Source organism: Tauraco erythrolophus, chromosome 7, assembly GCF_009769465.1.
Source record: "Tauraco erythrolophus isolate bTauEry1 chromosome 7, bTauEry1.pri, whole genome shotgun sequence".
NCBI lineage: Eukaryota > Metazoa > Chordata > Aves > Musophagiformes > Musophagidae > Tauraco > Tauraco erythrolophus.
The window spans coordinates 20,881,355-20,906,769 of NC_141471.1; the positions used below are offsets into that span (position 1 = coordinate 20,881,355).

Below are 25,415 nucleotides of genomic sequence, written 5' to 3' on the forward strand. Positions count from 1 at the left end.
GCTTACGGATGTTAGTTTTTGGTGGACTTGACGTGAAAACAACTGGGTAGAAAGTAGCAACGTTGACACAATGTTCAATAGACAGCTGTAGCTTTTGTCCAGTTACCTGCCCCTGCTTGTTTTGTGAATTTTTTTGGACAGCCTGTGCATGCTGCGGTTTCAAATCACAGAAGAAAAGTATGTGATTTTGAATTTACAAATCTTACTTTTTGTTTATTTTTCGGTACCATTCTGCTTCAACTTGTATACCTGATGGTTACCAAAAGGAAAGTAGTGACTTACATCTCTTCTTCTACACAAAAATTCCGAATGGAATATTTTGTTGAATAAACTGCATACATTTGAATTGCTTTTGAATAAAAAAATCCCCAAACACAAGAGTTATGTAAGTTCGATTTATAATTTGGGAAGGCTGAAAAAGGCCTCATGAAGGCCTGCCTGCACTGAGGTTATATGTAGGTGTAAGGTTCACGCTTGAAATACAGTCAGCTGATGCTCTATACAATTGTCACTTCTGTATAGCTTCAGTAACACGTGCTGTAGAAAATTCTACGCAGTTGTTCAGCAGCACTGCAATGAAATAGATATGCTGATGTCCTTCTCTTTTCACCCATTAACAAGTGATTGGACAAACCTCAAGCGAACAGAAACGTGGTTTCTGTCTGCATACTGATCCTCTGGACCACGTGCCTTCCCGTTGCTAATAAAGATAGTGCCACCTATTTGAAGACATCAGCAAGCATATTTAAAACCCAAGATGAATTGAGCACATTCACTGCATTAGAAGCAGTTTCTAAATTGTAAGTAACTAAGTCTTGTTGTATAACTGCATTGCACTCAAGGGAACAATTTAGATTTTGAATTGTATATGTTGGTAAGTGAAAACTATGTAGACATTGATTATTTTTTCCCCTTGACCTAATCATTGTTTGCCTATGGCAATATCTGATACGTTATGTGTTCACCAGGAATTATCTTGGGACCACAATTGTGGCTTTTTTTTAGCTTCATTAGTAATCATAGTTACATTAGGAATAGAAGGCAATAGAGTAATATACTTGTAATGTACTATACCATTTTTTCTATTTATTGTAAAGGTGGAAGTGAACTGTGTAGGTGAGAGTCTGAATTTGTATAGGCAGAGGAGGAGACCAGGTTTGAATCTGTGCGTTTTCACCAGGAATGTAATTTAAAAAAAAATGGAAGGCAAATGCCTATTCAGATTATTTAATTTTTAAAAATGTGTTGTGAAAAAAATCCTTTATTTGTTTCTCCTTATGTATTTGTAGTCTAATGATAGAACTTTTCTTGGTTATACTAGAGAATATGAAAATGATGCCGAGTAAGCTAAAATTTAGTAATGTGTTTATCATTGTCTGAATTGAACAAGCTGTCCAAAGTAAACAACATAAATAGTGAGAAGAATGTTTCTTCTTCTCCCCCACCTTGGGAATCTAATGTGTATCACCTTTTAGACAAAAATTAAAAATTCCAAACAAGTACCTTAAGAAGGGTGTTTAATTTTTGACATGCTGTTGATTCCTTCAAATGATAATTTTGTTTGTGTGCTAAAATACTTGTTTGTAGTGTAAAGGATTATGCAAAAAACTGTGAAAGATTGAACTTTTAACTTCTACCTAGAGGTCATGTAACTAGACACATGGACACTCTGCTTGTTCAATACAGTGTTAGTAATTAAAAAATTCCCACATGAATACTTGCATATTTGCATGCATAAGAGGCCAAACTGTGGCCTACCTAAATATAGACTTGCAGTTTGGTATTTCTGAGAATTAATTCTAGCACAAAACACCGTTTCCTCCATTGACTTGTCTACTACCTGCATTTTTCCAGCTATGCAGCTGACAGCTGAGCTGTTTTTAGTTTAGCTTAGACCATTCATTTTGCATTATCTTTTAATATAAGGGCTTTGCTTTTCAAAATATATGTGACCGAGTAGTGCCTTTTTTCCTCCTGAACAGCAGTGACTCATATGAAAGTAGACTTAGATGCTGCACATGGAAGCATGTGCTGTTGTTGCAGTGAGAGTAGTTCTCAATGTGTAAGATCCGTTAACTGGAAACGGATGTGTAAAGAGATGTTCAACCTGGGAAGTATGATGGGACAATGTTGCTCTGAAAAGATAGTTGTCAAGAAATAGAGTGATGCTTTTGATGTTTGTATCCACATGAGGGAGACAGTGTGACAGGTTCATTTGCCTTAATTGATGGCAAAACTTGCCAACTTGAAGTGCAGTTTTGGAGCAATCACTGAATGCGCTAGCTGTCTAACTTTGCCACCTTCTTCTGCTATTAACTGATATGCCCATACAAATTTTATTTTTCCCTCCTTAGATGTAACTGAGATCGAGATTTCTGAATAGTAAATGAAGCCATCTAAGATGTGTTCTGAGCTTTTTCTTTAAAACAAACAAAACCTTAGTGTGGTTATGGCTTTCTCTCTCTAATCTTTGTACTTCTGCCTTAATATGTAAAATGATATCTTAGACTGTGGAAAACACTGATTATTAACTCAGTGTTTTGTTGCTCACCCTTTATGGAAATGTTACTGTAGGTGGCCAACAGATACAGTTAAGCTACAAATGAATGTCTCTTAGAACAGGTGAATTCAGTATGGTAGGTGTTTCTTTATTAATTTGAAAATAAAAGTTCTTTGTAGCTTATTTAGGGTCATGCATTGCTAGGAAGTTCTGTACTGATGAGACGCTTTTCTCAAGAACCAACCACTTTTGTTCAGGGCAGCTCCTGGAGGATCTGGAACCTTGCCTGAAGATGCCTAACGTTACCTGTAGGTAGTGTTAATTAGCAAAATGTTTGGAACATACAACATTTTCCTATGTTGTGTTTGACAGTATTGTGACGAATTGGTTAGCAGGCAGACTTATTGTCGCTTCAGAATTTTATATGGACCAGTTGTTGCTATAAGTGGTTTAATTACATCCCATATTTAATTACTTACTGGTATTATTGTCCCCTTTTCAACCGTTTAAGGGCCTAATTACAATTAGCTGATATGTTCATAAAGATCAGTTTCATGGTTTACCTGAAACCATGGCCAGTAAACTATTTCCTGATTTTTATTTGCTGTCATAGTGTTGAAATACTATATTTTGTTTTGAAGACAAGCCCACATTGTTTCTGAAGTGGCTGACTGGATTGGTGGATGAGGGGAAACAAAACAATCTCTAAATTATGTCTAGTAACTAAGACAAACAATCTGGTTTTGTAAATTCATAAATTTGTGTTTCAACTTCTCAAGGTGAAGCAACATAAATATTTAAGAAACTTTATTCTTCCAGAATTGACTTGGAACTCCTTGCTTTGCTTAAGCATGAAACAGATAGATCACCTTTTGTCCTGATCTCTTACACAAATAATAATGCTGCTCGCAAGTAAAGTTTAAATTGTTTGGATACAACTGAAAACACTGTAACTTTTTTTGCTTGCTTGTTGTTTGAGGTAATTGGAAGAATACTGTGGGACAGCTCTTTAATATGCTTTTATGAGATTTTTTGTGATTCTGATTATTTTTGTGTGTGTGTGTGATTTCTGTGATTTTTTTTAACTGTTCATCTTGACTGTTCCAAAAATAATACCAAGCACATCTAAATGTGTGGTAGAGAAGGAATAAGCTGTAGTTTATCCCAGCTACATGGTCTGGATGTACTCATTTCTTGAGGTTATCATGGTCTCAATCCCTATTTTTTAAAAGATTTATTTATTTTGTGTTTTCGCATTTATTTCACATAATTCCATTAAGTCTGCATCTCAAGAATTTAATGTTTCTTTGTGCTTAGAATAGATATTTAGTCACTGTCTCTTCCTTCCCCTTACCCAAGAGTTAAACCTATAAAACAATGGCCATATGAGACAACTCACTGGCAGTAATGAAGCTGGAAGCAAGCTGGTACTTAACCAGAGAAATTCTGCTTTGGTGTGCACACGCCTTAGAAGTAGCTGTTGAAAAATTTCAAAACGAAAAAATGCATATGCAGCCTTTTCAGGAGACATCTTCCCTGTGAGTAATAAAAGCACCTTCCGTTGACAGACAGGAGACTATGAAAACTTTGGTCTTGCATTAGGGGATAATACCAATTTCCTTAAAATATAATTTGAAAGCTGAATTTTCTCAAACTCGGCATTTTTCCCTGCTTTATCCTTTTCCTCTTCCCCTCCTCCAGTCTTTTTCTCTAATATTCGCTCCTGGCCCAAACTCGTGTACAGCATTATTATAGCCTCATGTTATAAAATTGAAAATTTTAAAATGAAAATAATGATTTGTAGTAAAAAGCCTGACAGACTAATTACAGTATTGCATTAATTATTATCTTATTTCAGCTCTGTTCCTCTCACAGCTAATTCAGATCTGGGTTTTCGTGTTTTTTAATCCCTATTGACACTGTAATTTTGAGAGAGAATATACTGGGGAATGATATATATAAAATCAAGAAATAAAAATTGTCAGAGAAACAGTTGATTTCTAAAATGTTGCCTTGGACATGTTAGTAATAGAATGCAAGTAGTTATGTTTAAATGTGATGCTTTGTGGATCTTCTGGTGAATGTAACACCTATATACCATATAATACAACTCTCGAAATCTTCCATTTCTGGGTATCTTTGTAGCATGCACTAAACAGCAGTCATTAATTCAGAAATTTGTGTGTTGTACAGCTAAGTTGGTACATCATTGATGCATTTTACATTGAGTTTTATTTTTTCTCCCCAAATGCGTGCAATTCTTATAACGATTAAAGTATAGATTGATGTCAGTGCTACAGTATAGCTTCAGGACTGCAATTTGAAGCTACTTTAGAAAAATACAATTCTTTAGACATGGTGAATCTGAAGTTGAATGGAAGTCCTATTAGTGGTGAATTACGTGTAAATATTAATAAGGGAAGAGTTCACAGCAAGTCCTGAGTTTGGGAAATTGAGCATGATAATGTGCTGAAATGATGTCTGTCTCGAAGATACGCAGATGCAATAATTTTCAGTTTTTATTTGAACTTTTAAATGGTGCAGAAGGTGCCCGGCTTAGTTTTTAAGCAAGAAAGTGCTTGGAAGTTTTGGCAAATATCGTTGTAATGGATGTATGGTAATGAAGGAGGTTAGGATGAAAGATGAATTGGACTGAATGACTGTTCAGTCATTTAGGCAAGGCTAGTTGCATGGTTTGGTTGTTAGATGTCTCAAATTATGTTGCTTTAGTTGCTGCGCTTGATTGGCTGTCTTCACATCTTAACAGAGTTCTGGAAATTAGTTTCTGACAGTTTGCTTTGTTTTCCCTTTTCAGGATGCTTCGTCTGCAGACATTCGGAAAGCTTATCGAAAGCTTTCACTAATTTTACACCCAGACAAGAACAAAGATGAAAACGCAGAAACACAGTTTAGGCAAGTAAGTGCAGTGTGTGGCAATAAAAGTTTTAGGGAAAATAGAATCAGATTTTTTTATGATGATGATATTTTAGTAAGAACAATGGTACACCTTCGAATGACTCAGGTGAACATTGAATTACATTTTTCCTGGATTAAAAACAAGTACGGTTTTTCAGAATTAACTTGTTGATTAACTCAGATTCAGTATTTACCTGTATATTAAAAATAATTTGAACATAATACTTAGACTTGCCCTCTTAGGAGGGAAATGTTTTGCACTTTATGTAAGACTGTTTATGAATAGTCTTTTCAAAAGCAGTAGGGAAAATTTCTGATCAGTTCTCAATGCAATTCATATGTAGGCATAATTTAATGAAAGGAATTAATTTTAGTTTTTGAATTTTTACCTTTTAAATCTTTACAAAGTGAAACCATGAGCCTGTTGTAATTAGCTCTACCTTTAAAAATACACTTCTGATGACTAAATACAGGCTACTTAATTTCAGTAAGATCTTTAGGATTAAACAAATTATACCTTTTATTTTTAAGATGTGACTAAGACAACTCAATTTGACAGACTGAGGAGAGGAAAAAAATCTTTTGTAGGAGTTGCTTGTTTGTGTATCTGATGACTCTTTGCATATGAATATGTTGCTGTTTCTTTTGCATACTGAGTTTACTTAGTCTTGTACGGAAGAGTGAAAACTAGCACAGATCAGTAGTTGGCAAATGTAAAATATGATACTACTATTCAAACTTTATAAATTCAATCCTAAAGCAAACTCTTTTGTGTGATTTTTTTTTTTTCTTTTTCTGTTTTTGTTTTAGTTGGTGGCTATCTATGAGGTTTTAAAGGATGAAGAAAGGAGGCAGAGGTGAGTTAATTCGCACAGGTTCTTAAGCAAAGCGTTCATGCCAGTGATATATTGAAGTCCTATTTGACTTAATTGTAACTCTTCAGATGATTTTTTGCATAATTTTAGTTTGTAATTCCTATGTAGCTGTTTAATTAAAGATTGTATGTGGCTTAAAGGGGAAGCTGTTGTGTATTTTTGTGTGATATAATGGTTATTCTCCTTTAAAACTAGCATTTGAAAGAACAAATCTGATTGTTACTTGGAACAATTTTTTTAACACCTAATGATTATATCACTTTTTGTTGAGTTGTGTCAATTACCATTGCTAGTTTTATTAAAGCTGTGGTTGAAAATGTAGGCCACTGATTCAACTGACAGTTGTATCTCACTATAATCAATAAACAGTTTGTTGCATGATATTTAGGGATTATTTCCAGTGTACGTCGTCTTCAGTGTTGCTTAGTTCATTGTTCATTTTCTGTTGCTTAGTTCATTTTTTCTTTCAGACGTATTATCTATCATACTGTAAACTTTGATATACATATCATAATTTTTTTAAATAAATGATAGTTGTCCTTGCTGCTTCAGGAGCAGGTCCAGGAGTACCTGAAGGGGATAGGATTAAGAACTGAAAACCTGGGGCTGATCTGCTTTCTGGAAGACTGTTTTGAACTTTTTTTTTCCCCTTGTTTTAAGCAGATGACCATTTAAGTTAATGATTATCAGGAAAACTAGGACACTGAAAGAGTTTTGCTTTTGGGTTGGAGTTTTAGTAAATCATCTTTCGGCTTACAAGTCTTTAAACAGGGCTTCACGAAACATTTCTTGAAGGGTTTTTGGCTTTGTAGATGTCTTGGCTGGAGTCCAGGTTTTATAGTACAGATTATCTGCTTTTTGATAATCCTCTCTTGAAGTGTAATGAAAATGTACTTCATAGAAGTACTTTTAGAAATTTGTATTTATTTTTTTTTACTTCACCTCTCACAAGAGAATTCATTTTGAAATTCTACTCAAGGAAAGCTTAAAAAAATTAGTAGTTAAGTGGTTTCAGACCACTTGAAAAGTGAGTTATCCCTAAAATTATCACACCTTTTTGTTTATAACATTGTTTACATACACTTTGTGCCACTCTGGAACTTAATTGTAGTATGGAACTTCTGGGAATTTCCTTGAAGCTGTGATAGCAGCTTTTTGCATGGAACTATGATGCAGTAGCTTGTAAAAATTATATTTTTATGCCTTGTGTGTGTTACAAATGTGACTAACTTACCCAACTTGTTTGTGAGAATATTGTTAATTAGTGCAGCACAGTGATTACGAATGAGAAGTTCAAGCAGCAGTAGGATTGTTCTAGCTTAGACTGATTTCATTTTCAATATCTTATTCTGTACGTAGACAATGTTGTAGTTTTCTTCCACAGGGTGGATGTATGGTTGATATTGCTTCTACAGTTGATTAAATACAAATATAGTGGATTAAATAGTGTTTACCTTCAGATAACTTTCTAGAAATAATATGCAGCATTTAGAAATAACATGTAGAGTATCAGAGCTATATGGTCTTATTGCTTTGAGAAAACCTTTATTGATTCAATTTATTACAGAGTCTATTGATAAACTCTCAGTTGAGCTTGTAAATGGGGGGTGGTCTGTCCCGTATCCTGTTGTAGCAGATCTTTAAAACAAGTCTTAAGTAAGGGTGCTGGGAGCCACTCCCCCTGTAATATTGTTTCTGTTGTAGGGTAACTCATGGGTTTCTTGCAACCATACAGCAAAGGGGAGAGTTGGTGCTTTTTGGGATATTCCTACTTTAGATGCTGTTTTTTTTGCTATGCATTGTGTGAAATGATGGACCCAGTAGAAGAGGCTCAAAGTTTACTGTTGTGCCTATGTACTGGGGAGAAACTGTAACTGCACCCTTTGTCTCTCAGGGCTTATTAACTCAGTTTTATCCTGATTCCAGAGACGCTTATTTGATTCTGCTGTAACAAGGCTTTCTGTCAGATTTCTTTTTTTCTTTCTCTCTCTCTTTTTTCTTTTTCTTTTTTACCCCCTTGGCAGTGCAGTAGTTTTTATTTCTGAAGTAACTCAAAGACCTGATGAGATGAGAGATGAGATGGAGATTAGTTCCGTTTCTTACAAATTAGTTGGTGACAAATTCTGGCAGTTTAGCTGGGAATCCCTTCACAACTGGACACCTAAATGGTTTGGGGCATGGAATTACACCACCTCGAGACAATTGAGCTGCAGGCTTCTGCTTCTGTACAGTGAAGTCAGCCGTACCTGCCTCTTACTGTTCACCTCAAAAGTGACATCGTCCAGGATTGGTCTGTGCATACAGAGAGTGGAACCAGTAAAGGCAAAAATTAGGTCTTGCACTGTATGTGTGAGTGATTAACTCATTTCGAAACAATAAAACTGGGTCTAATTACACCCTTCTGCCATGTCTTGGTGCATGTCAGAGGTGTTAATTGTTTGTGTGCGTAAAGAAACAGCGTTCTGAAAAGGCAGATCTGTTCACCAGCTATACGTAATTATTTTTCTACAACCTTTTTATTTTCGTCTTTATCAGTGAATTTTTGCTTTATCTGATGGCAGAAGCCTTTCTTAAAATGTTATAGTTCTTCTCCTGACAGGTATAATACAAGGCTTTATAATTAAAATGTGGGTTTGCTTTTTTGAGAAGGTTATATAGTTGCTTGTGAAGTATACTAATATTACTAATATTACAGAATATAGTAATATATTCTATGATTCCAATATTACAGTGTTAGTACTTTTCTCTTACACACTTTGATACGTAACCAAAACAGTCTAACATTTAATTCTAACATTAAACATACATGCAGCATTTTTTAATATAACAGTGTTTAACATCAAAGTAAACATACACACAGCAGAATATAATGTTTTATGTGTTGTATACATACTGCAGTGTGTGAAACAGAAGTTTATCTCTAGGGTACGTAGAGATAGATGCAATTCTTGAAGTACACTTTACTTCAGGGCATTTATTGGTAAATCAACTTGACGATGATAAATTTTATTAGCCTTTGATTATTTTTTAATTTATGAAAAAGTAGATAGTTTTACACACGTCTATTAATTGTAATCAGGCAAAAATCTTAGATTGTAATTTCATTGTTTGTTACCATTTTAGGAAGTTTTTTTTACCTACCAGGTCTATCCTCTGTAACAATGTGGGCTTGATTACAGGAAGCATTTGCAAAGGAATCAAGATATACTTGTTTAGAGTAAGGACAGTGTTTAACTTAGCTCTCATTATAATTAAATGTCTGTATTCATAGGTATGAATTGTTCTGGCTGATGTTGCATGGGATTCTTCGACAGCTTGAGGAAAAAAGGCCCCCAAAATAAAAAACGCCAGTGCAGTCTTCCCGTAGTTCAGAACAGATCTCATTAGTTCAAGGTTAGCGTATAAACTATATCGGATCTCTGAAATTATTGGAAATATGAAACGCAGTGGCTTTCTTAAAGGGAAAAGCAAATCATAATTATATTAAAATAGATGAAACTGTAATTAGGTACTGCAGTTAATGCATTTATTTTTCTTGCAATATAATTGATTCTACAAAGAGGTCTAAAAACCAGTTCATGAAACTTTATAGAAGAATGAAATTTTAGTAATCTTGCAATTGGTTACCTGTTAGTATGAGACTAACAAGTCTCGTATAGAATCCTGAGTTTTAAAATAAAGATTCAACTTAAGTTGTAAATGGGGATTTTTTTTTCTTTTTGTTTCTTTACTGGTGCTTTGGGGTTTTTTAGCTTGCTGGCTGCTGCATTTCAGAGACAACTGGCAGGCATAGTTGTGTGTCAAAGATTTGCTACATTCTGTGTACATATGTCTGGGGAAAAAAATACTGCAGATGTGTTTTTCCTTTTCAGCTTGGTTTTTTTTTGTTTTTTTTCTTACATAGAATAACAATTAGCATAGGTTGCCAAAAGAAGAGTGCTTTGTAATTAAATTTTGAATGTCATTCTTGATGCACATGGATTAACTATCATAGTTAGTATAGGCTTCTATAAAGAAATTCTTTAATGAGAAACTTGCATTTGATTAAACCACATCGTAAAATTTGAAATCAAGATACAAAAATTATGGGAAGCTTCTGAGTTTCACTAGAATAATTTTCCAGTTGAAAACCTAAAAATCACTGATATCTTTATTTTTCAAATACAGAGCTTAATTACTATTGAAAACAGTGATTTATCTTTTAACAGTATATATTCTAAAAAGTGGGTTATAATAGAAGCTATCTTCCCTTAAAATGGCCAGTCGTGTGAGCCATAATGCTCATTGATAGTAAAATCAATAGAGCATTGATTCTGAGACTTAATCCTGGGAGACTGTTGTTCAGAGCAGCGGACATAGCCTAGTAAATACAGAGTGCTGTTTAAAGTGTTTAATGCAAGAGACTCTACTGTCTTAATTTATTTTTTCTTAACAGATAATTTATATTAGAACGTGGTTGCCAAACGTTAGTTTGCAATCTTGTTTTACATATTACTCTGTTGTAACCATTAGCATGTATGGACCTTATTTAATCAGTAGCCACGTTTTTAGTACATCAGTTAACAAGCCTTAGTGTATGAGAGGCAAATGCTTAATAAATTTATACTAGTACTAAAAAAAAAATTCTTTCTTGATTCTACATATGTTTCTCTGAAGCTTTCAAAGGAAGAGCATCTTTTGTGAAGTCTTGTTATCAACCTAATTTGTTTTAAAATGGTGTTGTTTTTAAAATATTCTCTTGTATTCTAACAATAAAATGTTTAGCAAATGCATTATTTTTTAAATGCTAAAAATTCTACTTAATTCTTAAACAAAAAGCTAAGTAGAAGTTTTAGTTTTGAAATAACATCCTATGCAATTTTTCTTAACAGAGTTTGTGTTAATGCATCAGTAGTTAATTCGTTCCGACTTCCTGAGAAAGGAAAAAAGTTATTACTTCACATTTTACAAGAGTGGATGTTAATCTTAGTATTCTCGTAATTGTCATGGAAGGTGAAATTTTGTAATATGAATTTTATTTCTGGTAACATTCAGAACATTGCAGAATCCTGAGGTGTTAAATCTTTTGCGTAGAAATAACGGTACCAACTTGAGCAAATGTTTTCTCAGAAGTCAGCTTTTCTGGATGTGCTGAATTAAAGTATACTTTTAAACTGAAAACCATCACCTCTTTTTCTGCTTAAAAAAATGAATTTGCTCGTGGAAATTTTTTTTAGTACATCTCCAACGTATCAATTTAATAACTATCAAAGTAGCTAGTGCAGTTGTTGCATTTAAATTGATTTACATGTCAAGACTGGCAGTTTAGCAGCTGCGCTATTATTCCTGGATCGGTCAATTTACTTGAGAAAAACCTACTACTGAGTTCTACTGACCTGCATGACAATATAGGCCCTATTTCTATTCCTGTAATTAGGCCTGCGACTAACTCAGAATATTTTTAATTAAAATATTTTGGTCAATGTGTTGCACCAAATTAGGCCTTTCAGTGCAGATTTAATTCTGGAAATGGTGTGATTAGAATATGTAATGAGTTGTGTTCAGTTTAAGATTAACAGGTTGTGCATCTTGAACATACAGGTTTTTGAGTTTACTGTAGAGATTTTTGTTTGAAACTTTATTCTGAAATGTTAACAAATAGAAAAATCTATTTTGCATGTCTGTGGTTTGTTTATTTTTAAATTGGTAATATACTGTACATGAAATATCTTAGTATGTCTGGGGTCTTTAAAGACATTTTTGTGAGGAAAAACTGACAAATTGTCATAAAATTATTTCTATACAGTCAGCAGTTAGTAAAATTAAACAGTTTTAAAATAGATTGATTTTTGGAGACAGCTTTTCAAATAGAAAATCAAAATCATCTAGCTGTGGTGAATTTTGTTTTCTAACGTCAAAATCAAGCTTTTAACTTAAATTCATATCTGACACAGAACGGATGTTAAGTGTGGCAGCTTTTTTACCTAATGGAAATTGTGCTACTTTAAGAACAAAACAAAAGCAAAGGTACTTCTCCCCTCCCCCAACACTTGTGCTTTTTAATTTATAAAATAAAAAAAGGTTTCTAGTGTGTGAGACTTTTTTGTTCTTTGCTAGCTATATCGTAGTTTGTGGTTTATTATTTACTTCTGTCACAGAGACCTGCCCGCTGATCACTAGGCAGGTAGAATATCTACATTTCTAGAAGTCTGTTATTTCAGAAGTGAATGAATTGTGAGGGGGTGTTGTAGGAGCAAGCAAATTTTTTTATTTTTTGTTTTCCCCAAAGACAGGATACATTTCCTGAGCACTTGGTTCTGGATTCTGTTTGTTTCCAGATGCATTCCTAGCAGCTGACAAAACAAGACATTGCTTTATTAAAAAAATAATAATAATAAAATAAATTACCACATGATCTTTTGTGTGTGTATTACTCAAGCAGTCTGTGGATTATAATTTGTTTTGTCTTATAATTGGATGGTTTGGCTTATTCCATTTTTAGCTCTCCATGAAAGCCTGTTATATTTGCTACTGTAGGTATGATGATATTCTGATCAATGGACTACCAGATTGGCGACAGCCTGTGTTCTACTACAGGCGGGTGAGAAAAATGAGCAATGCTGAGCTGGCATTACTCTTGTTCATTATACTCACAGTGGGTCATTATGCTGTGGTTTGGTCAATCTACCTGGAAAAACAGCTGGTAAGTATTGGTAATAAATCAAACTTACTTCAATTATTAGTATTGAATTTCCTGCAGAAGTTTGCATATTATAGGGATCTCTGTCACTTTCTCTGTTTTGAATTTGGATTTTTCATATTTTAGAAGGATTATATTTAAAATTATCTTAATTATAGAATGAGATATTCAATATATCAGAAATGGGAATCTAAAACTGCTTAATTTTTCTTGATAATAAATAGCAAGAGATGGTTCTTCAGTTTTTAACTGGAAAGAAGAGAAATAAAAACTCTTCTATCATCTGTTGACACTGAATCATATACTACTGTAGTCATGTCTATTTTTAAACATTTTGGAAAACCGTAATCAATTTTATTCATTTGAAAGTCATACTTGCTTTGCCTTTGTTCTTAGCTAAATGGTTTTTTGTTTTGGGTTTTTGTTAACAGGATAGGCATTGGTAAGCAGTATAAACCACATTATTTTTTGATTATTTTATTTTTTGTTATCTAAATATCTGTTGCACTTAGTAAACTAGAAAAAAAAATAAGCATAACTTGAAAAATATTCATGCATTAGCATCTATTTACTTTTTTTTTTATTTTCCACTGCATTATTGAAGTTGATGAATGAGAAAGGAGGCAAGTTGAATGCTTTCTCCTCTTAGAAAACTTTGATTGCTATGGAGATACACATGAGTGACAGAACTGGACTTCATGTGTGTTTAAAGACTCGATACCATGGCAACAGTTATTGTTAAGATAGATCATTTTACTTAATCATGTAGGACCCCAAGATACATTTGCATAAATGCTACTCTACTGTTTACCCTTCACAGAAGAGTCCCAGTAACATTTGTGGTTTACATGTTAATGATAACCTGTAACCATAGTTCTTTCTACATCAAGGATGAACTGCTTAGCAGAAAAAAGAGGGAGAAGAAGAAAAAAACAGGCAGCAGGAGTACAGATGAAGCCAAACTTGTTGCTGTAGACAAAAATGAAAGGTGGGAAGGAGCTCTCTTGTTCTCTGCATTTTAAACCATTTTATCAGCTACTGATTTAGTTCTATCATTTTCCTCCTTGCATCTTTGAAATATTTTATGAGAAAAATAACTGTATTTGTAGTAATACCCATTGCTGATATAAAGTGTGCCAGTGTAGATGTGTTTTCGAGTTCTGATTTATAAATAAATGTGTGATGTTTATTCAGCAGATCAACAATAATTGAGAGATTAAGGCTGAATTAATAGTATCTGGCTTATAGAACGGTATCATTTCTACAAGTTTATTTTGGAAGATTTTACAACTTTTTCCATCTTTGAAGATTTTTGCCTTTTGATTACAATTAACAAGTTTCAATTTATTTAAGCTTTAGTTATTACTATACCAAGCAAGGAGTTTTTATGGGGTTTTAATGCTTGTCTGATTTAATGCTTTTTATCTGATTTCAGTTAAAAACAAGCGTGTTGGTAAAGGCTTCTAACACCATTGTTTGTTAAGAAACACATAGGGAAATAGTGACTTTCAGGACACTCCAAAAGATGCCACCATTTCTTCTATTGATTCATAGAAAGAAATAAAGGGTTTAAATAGTTCACACAGCAGGGGCATGAACTGGATCAATGCAGAATGGAGATCAGAGACCATTCTGCCTGTCGTCTTTCGTGATGACATCAGTAAGTAATGCTCCAGTGAGCTGCAAATTATATTAATTTTTATATATTGTTTTGTTTATGCTACAGCCTTCGTATCTGGTTGGCAGCATTTGTGAACACTTGGTTGAGGCTTGAGGCTTTTTCGGTTTTGGGTTTGTTTTTTGAAGTGATTATGTGGCTTATGAATTTCTCTTCTTGAAGAAAAGCCATTTTTAAGAGACTAAAATACAGCAATGATTAGAAGTTAGCTGTTACGTGTTTTGAATTAAATATTCAAAATGTGTCTTTAATATTATGTAGTTACACATTTTTACAGCGGTTAACAAGTGCTAATCATCTTAAAGGATAATGGGAAAGTTCTGACGTTGTGTGGCAGTAATGAAAAACTTTAAATTTTATTTGACTGCAGAGTACTGGACAAACCACAGTGGCATGACTTACTTCCATGCAAGCTGGGAATATGGTTCTGTCTCACTGTGAAAGCTTTACCTCAGCTATTCCAGGTAATAGTAGTGATTTTAAGTTATATTACGTAATTTTTCTGGATGGTGTTATTGTGCATAATCAGATGTATAGCACTTGTTCTTGTGAATTTTCTGGCTCAAGCACATACCATATGTTGCGCGCTCTCTCTCTATCACAATTACTCTTTGGAGGCAAATTTAATATCATAAGTTCATCAAAATATGAATATATTTAAAATGAATATTAATCTTAACATGGTAGGGAATTCAGCAGCAGTTCTTGCTAGGCAAAGCTACAAGAATAAATGATAGAGCAATGATGTATATGAATAGCAATGTCTTTTAAGCGATCTATTAACAAAAATGTTTTTATTTCAAATAGGCAAATACTATGTTTTCATATAAAATATTAATATGTCATTTAAATTTGGGGGAACAGTGAAATTACTTTTTCTGATTGGGTGAGCCTTTTGTTTTTTGAGTTGGTGGATAATGATATAAGTTGATACCTGAAATTACTAAGGTAAAGTAACAAAGGTATGGATGTAATTTATAAACATAAATATGATAGACTTGCCCACAGTTGTATTTTTTTAATCTAATACTATAAACCGTAAAATTTAGCTGATATTCATCCAGTGTATTGTCAGATTAGTTACCAGAATAACTTTTTAAATATCACATGCTCTTTATTTCAATTTCCCTTGAATACACCCATTTGTTTTTAATACCCTTGTCACTGCTAATGAAAATGAATCAGGGAAGGCAAGATGGATTTTACTTTGATTTACGGAATATTGAGTATTAATTCTGAAGTATAGTAGTATAAATAGTATGAATGGCATCAGTGTTCAATTTCTGTCTGTGTTCAAGTTGGAAAAAACGTATAAATTCATAATTCCTAATCTGTCAGCAAAAGGCTTGTAAAAGTTACAAATGTGATAAACTCTAGTCTTTCAACATCCGTTTTTATAGCCTTTAACATTTCCTACAAAGATATGCAAAAGTTAATATCCCTTTCTCTTTTAAAAGTTTCATCAGAACTGTGTCACTGTTTTATTAGAGAAACCTTTCTTTTTTGCAAGTTTTTAAAGCAAAAATTATGATGCTTAATTAAACTGTTGTGTTCAAATAAAGCATTGGTGTTCATCCTTCATTGAGGTGAGTCAGATGGAAAAGGATTAAGTTCAGCAATTGCTGTTGCTGCATTTTTGAAGCTTTCTTCATAATTACAGTACTTTCCCTTTTGCCGTAATTGCAAAGTATTAAAAATATAGAATAGAGGAATATTGATGATGAATTTTAAGTTAAGACTTCTTACAATCTTTCTAAGCTGTCATTTTATCATTTTTAAAATTTTAAGATAGTCTGTTAAGAAGTCAGTATAACAGGTTTCAGGTTTTCTGTTCAAAAAGCAGTTCCTATGTGTGCCAGAATAGGCAGAAAAGATGAATACAACAAAAGTGATGTTTTGCGCTTTGTGGACACCTAGCTAATATTTCTTGCTGTGGACTTTAAATCTATTAAATTAATGGTAATGGAAAAAAAGCTATCCAACAATTCATGGAAAACTGGAGACCAGCAAGCAGGGATTTGGTGGCAGGGGAAGCAGGATGTAGAGGAATTCAGAGCTGGAAAGCTTTGGAGCAAGAAGGAAGCAAAGAGATGAGTTCTAGAGTAAATTGCCCCATATGTAAATTACACTACTGCTAAACTCCAGGATTTGTTTTGTTGTTTTTGATGACCTGCTGATTATGTAAGTTAAAATGCAATAAAATATAAGTAATCTTCAATATTAAGAATATTCAGGACTTCAGGTACACAAAATGAATTACTGTAGCTTATTAACAGTGCGTAAAGGAGTGTTACCTCTTCTGTAGAGCATAAGAGCAGCAGCAACCTCATGTTTGAGACATTTTCTGAAATGACAGTGCAAAAGATATTGTCCATGTTGTAGGCAGCTGCACAGAGAGACCTTTGAGGTTTTTTTTTTTTTAGTTTTATTTAAGGTTTTAGCAAGTTCCGTCTTAGTTGTGATTACCAACATGTAGCAAAGAAGTAGCTATACTTAGATGATTATAACCTGGTACAGTTTCAGTTCTGAATATAAGTGCTTTCCTCTTTAATAATACACTAACATAGGCTTGAGATGGAGTATTTCAGGTTTTCAGTATAAGCAGAATCACTAGGGCGAGTTACCCACTTACGAGTAATGTCATATGTGTAGTTATGCATGCAGATTATTTAACAAGGTGTTACAGTGGTTGACATAAGGATGACTGCTACAGATTTCAGTTGTTGAGTTAAACTAAATTATTTCTGCAGTTATTTAAGAGCCAACAAGTTATTTTCAAAGTTGGCTGTCATTCATCTGCAACTGATGCAGTTGTAGATTAACTTCTAAAAATTCATCCATATTTAAATGAACCCTGTTTGGGACAGAAAAAGGTAAGAGTTAGCAATACTTTTAATTAAATATTGTTTCTGCCATTGAGTTTTTCAAAGCCCTGTCAACGAAGTAGCTGAAATGCTTCCTAAAATTAAGGAAACAAAACCACTTGCCTGTGTACACAAGTTCTTCTGCAAAGGAAACTTTATTAAAAACACCTCCCCTCCCCCCCAAGTCAACACCAACAAAAAAACACAAAACAAAAACCACAAGGAGAGGTCAGTTTAAACTTTTTGCCACTTCTTGTGTTTATTCCTTTTACCTAGCATCCATCTCTCCCCTCGTTAATGTGAATATTCTACTTACAACAGCTCTGTCTCAGGATTCAGTTGCTGAGCTTCTGCCCATGCCTGGCTCTCATTTATCCAATTGAGCGTCTTCTACTTCCCATCCTCCTTCAAAATGTCAGATTTCAGAAGGAGGCACTTAAAATAATTAAGGTGGGCCTTTACTGAAGAAAAATGCTTTGTTTGCATGCCCTTGTGATGGCCTTTGCCATTTTATCGTAGTTTGCATTTTATGCCAAGAAACTGGAAGAAAAATGGGTGAGAGGAGGATGAGAGAAACTAAAAAATGATTATTTTTTTTAAACTATCGACAATTGCATTTTCAGAGAGACTACATAGGCTTTTATATCCATGCGTTTAGTTTAGTTAAGTTTGGGAGTGAAAACAGCATCTTTAAGCTTTTTTTTAAGAAGCAAAGTGAAAAGAATATATAAAATGTTTCATAAATCAAATATCTGCTACATTAAGTGGAGTGTAAATTACGTGGACTATTACCAAGTTTAATTCTTATAATGTAGGCTCAAGAAAAAGACAGAAAAAGAATGCAAATTGTTTCTAAGGTCATTTATAGTTTACTCTTTCATGAGAATGACCTGGAAGAAGGCCATATATTTAAAAAAATAGAGAAGAAGGGGAGAAAAAAAGAAATAAAGCTCAATTAAAATGCTTATTGGAACTGAAATAATCCTTACAAAGAAATAAACCAGCTAAATATAGTGTGCAAGAATTTTAATTCAAATGGCGAATGTAATACAGAATAGACAGTTGTGTTAAGTATACTTTTCTTTTGTGGGAGAACAGTCATATGTAAATTGCAGTTTATTCCCAAAACAGCTGATGAGCGTTTTTTCTTTGGATGTGCAGACATACAGCTTAAGAATTAAGACATCTTTCTTAAAACCGTTGTTAATTATTCTTCACAAAATATTTCCTTCAGAAAACTGCAGATAGGAGTGTTTGTTAGTGTTCCTGTCAACTGCTTTTCCTCCGCCTTGATGTGGTGAACCTTAGCAATGAATGTCTGTATTTTTATACCAACTTCATTAATGCCAGTCAGCGCTAGGAAATGTTTTTTGTTAGTTAAATTATAAGCCTGCTCTTGTCCTGAGTGTAATGAAGCAGAAAGCATTTTTATTTGTTTCAGGCAGAAATGGATTCTTGTTAATAAAATAAAGTTTCCTGTTGTCCTCTGTCTACGATAGCGTAGGTGTAGCGCGTACACCCTAGCGGTGGACTGTTCGAAGAACTTGCGGTGGCTCGCCGGTGATGAGGAGGCAGTTCAAGCTCAATACATAGTTGCACTGGGTATAACCTAGTGAGACTATCAACAAAGCTTTCAATTACAATTGAAACTTTTGTTTACAAAGACCTTTGTGTAGCATGTAGAGAATTGAAACAAAAAGGCTGGTAATTTATTTTTATGTAGACTACCAGATGGTAATTACTGCAGCTGATTTAGTAGCCTGGAATAGATTCAAATTAGTGACCCAGAGGTGTTTAACTTCTTGGCATTTCTTCCTCAGGTTTTCTTTTAATCCATGATTACCCTTCAACACCTGTTCAAAGATGGTTCAGCTTTGGCCTTAAACGGATTGGCAATGTGTCATTAAACTCAAGAGGCTTTGCCAGCAGGGCATCTCCTTTGGCAAAGTTAGCTTTTAAGCAAGATTTGATTAGGTCAGCAAACATTTGCATGGGTTTTTTTGTCTTCATATGTGACTTTATACAAAATCATCATGTGAGATTAAAATAAAATTTATTGCGTTTAATAACGTATGCCTTGAATCCCTTCAAAAAAAATCTTTTTTTTATTAAAGTCAGTAAGGTTAAATATATCCTTAATTCCCAGTTTTACAGGGATTTGGCATGTTCGAATTTACTGTACAGCACCAATATTGATATAAGTTGTGAGGAGTGAGCAATTGCAGGATGTGTGGCACGAGTGATTGCCCATTTGCTCTGTTTCTTGCTATTTTGCAGCTGTTGAGAGAACCAAAGTGGGGATGAAGTTTTTGACCCCGAGGTCAATTAGAAGCTTAGAAGCAGGTCAGAGGAGAGTGGATGGTAAAGCAAGTTTTTGCTTACTTTACTGGGAAGTAAGCAAAAATAATTTGTGTGTAACAGGCTACTGTCTGATGCTCTGGAGACAAAATGTGCTTTCCTGCATAGTATAAGTTTTAAGTAAACATAAGACACTAAAGAAATTTGCTTTAATTGCCTGTTGTTCTTTGGCAGCCAATTTTGTTCTGCTCCTTCAAATCACTTGCTCTCTGTCTCCATACCCCAGCACACAAGTTAGAAGAGTGTTGCTCCAAAAGGCAATACTGGCTCTCAGTGGTGCTGCTCTGTTGTGTTGTGTGGCTTCACGGGGTGTGAGTGTGTCCCCATGAGGCCCTGCAGCATTGGCTTCAGTTCCCTCTTCTGCCTGCCTTTATTTCACCAGTGTGGATGTGGAGTAGCCAGCAGACACTGTGTTAGCACAGCCTGCTGTTGGTCACCCCATGCCTCGGAGGCTTTGGAACCACACTTTAACTGCCCGCAGGCTGTACACAGCTGAAGAGCCTGGCCACACCTGGTATTATTCCAAGGTCAAAGCATGATTTTCTGATTCTAAAGGAGGAAGTAATGCAATTCCTATTTATTTACTAGCTTGCCTTTGAGTAAACATGTAAAAATGCCAAAAAGAAATATAAATCATAATGTTTAACTTTATTTTTTTACATTATTTCTTACTTAACACGATATCACTAGTTTATAAACACATCAAAAGAGTGGTTTTGATGTGGTATAATGGCTGTCAGTTTTATTGCATAGAAGTAGCAAATTGAAGGTCAGATGTTGCGGTAGTTTAAATATGGCTCCTTTTTGTCTTGTTTTTTTGTACAAATTGTGTGAGAACACTGTCCTTAAAAAGACAAAAAATTAGTTCAAGAACTTCGTACAAATATTTCTCTTTAAGTCTATAGATTGATTTAGTAAGAATTGATGCAAAGAAAATTATTTCAATATACTGATTTTATGTATGCTTGTGGGAAAGTTTCCAGTTAACTGTAAATTCTGAGAGAATGCATTTTGTTTGTGTCAGTCCCTCACCTAGAGAAGCGAAATGCGAAGCTGGTCCTACCACAAAAATCTGTAATTAAGATTCACATATGGCCAATACAGCAAGTTGTTTCCAATGTTTGCCTTACATCTCCTAATTTCTAGTCTTTCTGAGGTAGACCAGAAAGCCAGGAAGATTAACTGGAGGGAGAAAAACGACCACAAAGCAAACAAACCCTCATCACCCTCCCCAAAAGTCAAGGAGAGGCTGGGGTGGCTGAGTCTTACTTAGGGCTGAAGTTTTTAGTTCCAGGATTAGTAGAGTTTGAATAAATACTGTATCTGTTGATTTAAAAACAACAAACCAACCAACTAAACCAAAATTTAAAAAAAAAAACAGAAAAAAACTACCAAAACACCACAAAGGACCCAGCTCAAACCCAAAGCCCCCAGACAAACAAAGGAAAAAAATCTTAACAGTCCAGTATCAAGAATTTCTATATTTCTGTCTAACTCAAGTGCAGCTTTGTCTTGGCAATCTCAATTTTTTTGACACAAGACAATACTGCTATGAAGAGGAACTGACATACAAGAATTTTTCAATATACTTTGTTCTTAATTGTGGTTAAGATATTGGAAAAAAGTTAATGAAGTGTTTGGTGTTTGTCAATTTTATTTTTCTTCCATAACACTTTTTGAAGTTTTTGGTTAAATATGAGGGTAATCATAGGAACTTCCTATTCATGACAGTTGAAATACAATTCAGGAATACTAATAGCAGAATTCTGCGTTTCTAATGTACTCTTTTTCTTGTTCTGTTCCTTTTTGGAAAGTGTGTATTTGAAATCATAGTATAATGAACCAGCATGTATTAGCCCTCTTCATTATTTTTTTTGCTTAACTACATGCATATTACTGCTTTGATGGTGAAGAAAAGTAATGTATTTGTGTTGATGTTCTTTTTTGAAAACTTCTCAAATTCCTGCAAATGAGAACAAAATATTTCTGATAAGGCAAGCTGGAGCTTGGACTTCCAAGCTTTGCGTTTGCGTGTCTCTTTCCTCTATCCCTTTCCACCCCTAGAAGGGCAAAAGTGTTGCTTTTCTTATGTTTATTACCTATTGAAGGTGAAGTATACATCAGGTATAAAATTTTGATGTTGCACGTATTTTGAGCTGTTTGGGAAAAGATCTTCTAAAAGAAAAATTATTACTGAATCTTGGGGAAGGAGCATTAGATGGGAAGAGGCTCTGTCTATATTGCCGGTGTTTTTGGGACCCTGATTATTCGTACTGAGGTAAAATGACTGCTTAAATGTATCACTTCAGAAAAGGAAAAAATCTGAACATAAATCTATTTTGAAATACTCTTACTACCAAAACTGAATATGCTTGAAAATGAATTTTCCTGTTTAGTTTTCAATAGCATCAGTCTAATGAGGAGTAAATGGAAGTGTGCTTATTTATGTTTAGGCAGAAGTTTTCTTCAACAAACTTATTTCAAACTGTTTTCTAGTGTTTCTTTTATTTTGACTTACAAGGTCTAACACCCATATAGTTAGTGTCTGTAGCTAAAATATTTACTCAGGTATGTCTTTTAATTTCTCTTGACAACCTGTAGAGCCAATTCTTATGCTTTTGTGGGAAGGATTTGATTTTCAAATCTTCAGAATCCATTTTGATAAATTTTTTCGTTGGTTTTTTCCTTTGGTTTACCTTATATGTATAGGTTTTTGTGTGCTTCAAAATGTGCAGTCTCCTCTTTTTTTGTGATTATGGTGTCAGCCATAATAAACTGTAATTAATAAGATAAAAGACTAATGTTGCCTTTGTTACTTGGATATTACTACATTTGCAGTGATAATCCATTTTATATCTATAAAGGAACAATACTGCTAAACTTAATTTATATGCTTCTGACTAGTTTTCTTTGTTGTTCAGCTATTGTGTCTCATTTTCATCTGAGCCACATTTCCAATTGTTCCATGATTGACATGCTGGAGAGATTGACAGTTACCCCCTAGTGCCTGCTGTCTGGAGATCCCACAAGCAATAATGGATTTTACTCCAGAATTTAGCATCAAATATTGGCTTTCAGTGTCAAATGGGTTAAATTTAAATGCTGGTTAATTGTAGCCATTTTGAAATCATAGCCTTAAACAAAAGCATTTTTTGGATATCAGTGTGTCTGAGTCCTGTGTAAGCCACACAATCCAAACATCTCAAACTTACAGAAGTTAACCATTACATTTAAGACTGTTTCCATTCCTTAATGATGCAAATAGTCCAAATCTGGAGAGTACAAGGAAAGTTTCTGTATGTGGTAAGGAATTAATATTTCAGGTAAACCAAAAAGAGAACCAATGATGATCCTAATTTCATCATTCAATGTTATAACATAGAAACTGAATATGTTTCCTCGCAGCCTTTGTATCTGCTGTTAAAAGTAGTCCTCCTGTACCTATACACATTTTTTAGCCCCAATTCGACTAAACCCACCCAAAATCCGCTCTTCCCCATCCCCCAAACCAAAACAAAACATATGAGCATGTGAGATGCTCTCATCTACTATGTTGCAGCAGCAAAAAGTCTATAAAATTTCTTCTGTGTGCTGTGATCTCCTGCATAAACCTGGCAGAGAAATGTAGCTGCCCATTTTGCGTACCCAAGTGTAAAGACAAGTGGAGAGTGAGAATAGGTATTTTGGAAGGAGATGAAACCTTACTGGTCTTTTGTGGGAATTTGTCAGAGTTGTCCTTCAGGCATGCTGACTTGTATCGGTGAGATGTCTCCAAAACATTACGAAGATCTGCTTGGAACTGGGTCATGATTCTGTCCTGTGTTGTCCCACTTCCCTCAAGCATCTTTGAAGGGACAGATGCCAGTATAATGCAAAGAACAACTTTTGTGCCGTGTTCTTTGCAGGAAGCAATGTTTTTTTACTTCTACCATTAGAGGCAGCAATGATGACTGCTTAACTCAGTTTTTGTTTTCAAAATTTATGAAGATGTCTTACTTAATTTTTAATAAGACCAGGTTGTGTTCAAATTTATGGGATTATAGTTGAAATTATAAAAATATTTACCGCTGTTTTACAATACATTCTACATTAAAATTTTAAGTCATCCTTTATATGTAAAAAGTGGGACTGTTAATGTAATATCAAGAATAAAATTATTTTTGGCTATAAAGAACTAAAAATAGGTTTATCTAATACTATAATTTTGATTTAATACAATAGATGTTCTGCATGCTTGGAAATGGTAAATAATAATTTGTCTATTTCAACGTTTCTGTTGTAAATTCATTGTTTCTGAATGAGTAACGTTATCTCTTAAACTGCTAAGTGAGAGTAAGAAAAGTCTCCATACCTCTTACTTCAGCAATCTGGTTGTTCACACTGGAAAGCTTTCAACACAAATCTATAATTACTAATATATCAGATTTAGGAAATGTGTAACTTATTGTGAGATTCGTGACGGAACTTCTAGATTGGAATCTAATCTAATCCTTGGAGAAAAGACTTAATATATTATTTTCAGCACTTCAGTAGCAATGTAGAAGTTGGTTTCAAAAAAAAACCAAAAAAAATCCTGGGTTTTGGAATGTGCAGTTATCGTTGCCATAATGAGTTCACCCTAAGACAACTTGTGCCTAGCAATTGCCTTTGTTTGTCCCTGCACACACTACTCTACTTAAAAATTCTTCTTTTTTCCTTGAACTTCTAGATTGCTGATGTGAGCAAAGTGAGTACATGGCCTCTTACAAAGCTGTGGGTATCGGTCACGAATGTTTTTTCTAACCATTTTGCTTTTCAGGTTGTCAATGAGCATCGTAGTCTATAATGTCAACACTATTACATTTAAACCTTTTTTACACTAAAATTCTACATTCTAAACAAATACTTTCTATACTGAAAATTACGGTAACTCAAGGAAACAAATGTATCTTAAATTTTTTTGCGAGGGTAATAGAGAACTTAAAACAGAGCCATTGCAATAACTTGTTTGTATAAGGATGCTAACACCATTGCAACGTTTTCTTAAAGGATGCCAGACAATTATATGTAGAATATAAAGAAACAAAAATGAAGGCGAAAGAAGATGCCCTGGCTAAGGCTGAACTTGAAACACTTCAGAGTGAGTTTTTACCACTGTCTTAATAAACAAAGATGTAATATGATATACCTACTACACAGGATGTATGTGAACAAACATTTTTATAATCTTCAAAAATATGTGCTTTATATGTTTCAGCACTGCTGTTAAATTTAAATAAGCTTTTAATTTTGTGACTGATTTTGTGGTAGGCTGCTGGTTTGTTCCTATAGAAGCATAAAACTCAAGTGGTAGTTATATAGTAACAACAAAAGCATACCTTGCTAGAAATGTTGCTTTACAAGAGAGGGAAATTTCAAATGTATGGGCTCGAAATACACATTTTCAGAAGTGACCTCTTGCGTTTTGAGCATTCTTGTATACTTTTGTCTGTAAATATTTTTTTATCTAATATGTTTGTTAATTCTTTTGTGCATATTGAGTTGTTTTTTGTGATAGAGATTGAAC

The 25,415-nt window shown here is 34.1% G+C and overlaps 1 protein-coding gene across 2 annotated transcripts in view; it reads left to right on the top strand.

Annotated features, from left to right (window-relative positions):
• Positions 1–25,415, top strand: part of DNAJC1 (DnaJ heat shock protein family (Hsp40) member C1) — a 115,452-nt gene that overhangs the window by 34,351 nt on the left and 55,686 nt on the right. For both annotated transcript variants that reach the window (XR_015222262.1, XM_086614855.1), the window contains exons 2-7: positions 5,316–5,417; positions 6,227–6,273; positions 12,808–12,973; positions 13,861–13,958; positions 15,019–15,112; positions 24,899–24,989. Coding sequence is in view for 1 of the 2 variants with exons in the window: in XM_086614855.1 (XP_086470981.1) it covers positions 5,316–5,417; positions 6,227–6,273; positions 12,808–12,973; positions 13,861–13,958; positions 15,019–15,112; positions 24,899–24,989 (598 nt within the window). In the remaining variant the exon portion in view is untranslated. The remainder of the gene's footprint in view (positions 1–5,315; positions 5,418–6,226; positions 6,274–12,807; positions 12,974–13,860; positions 13,959–15,018; positions 15,113–24,898; positions 24,990–25,415) is intronic.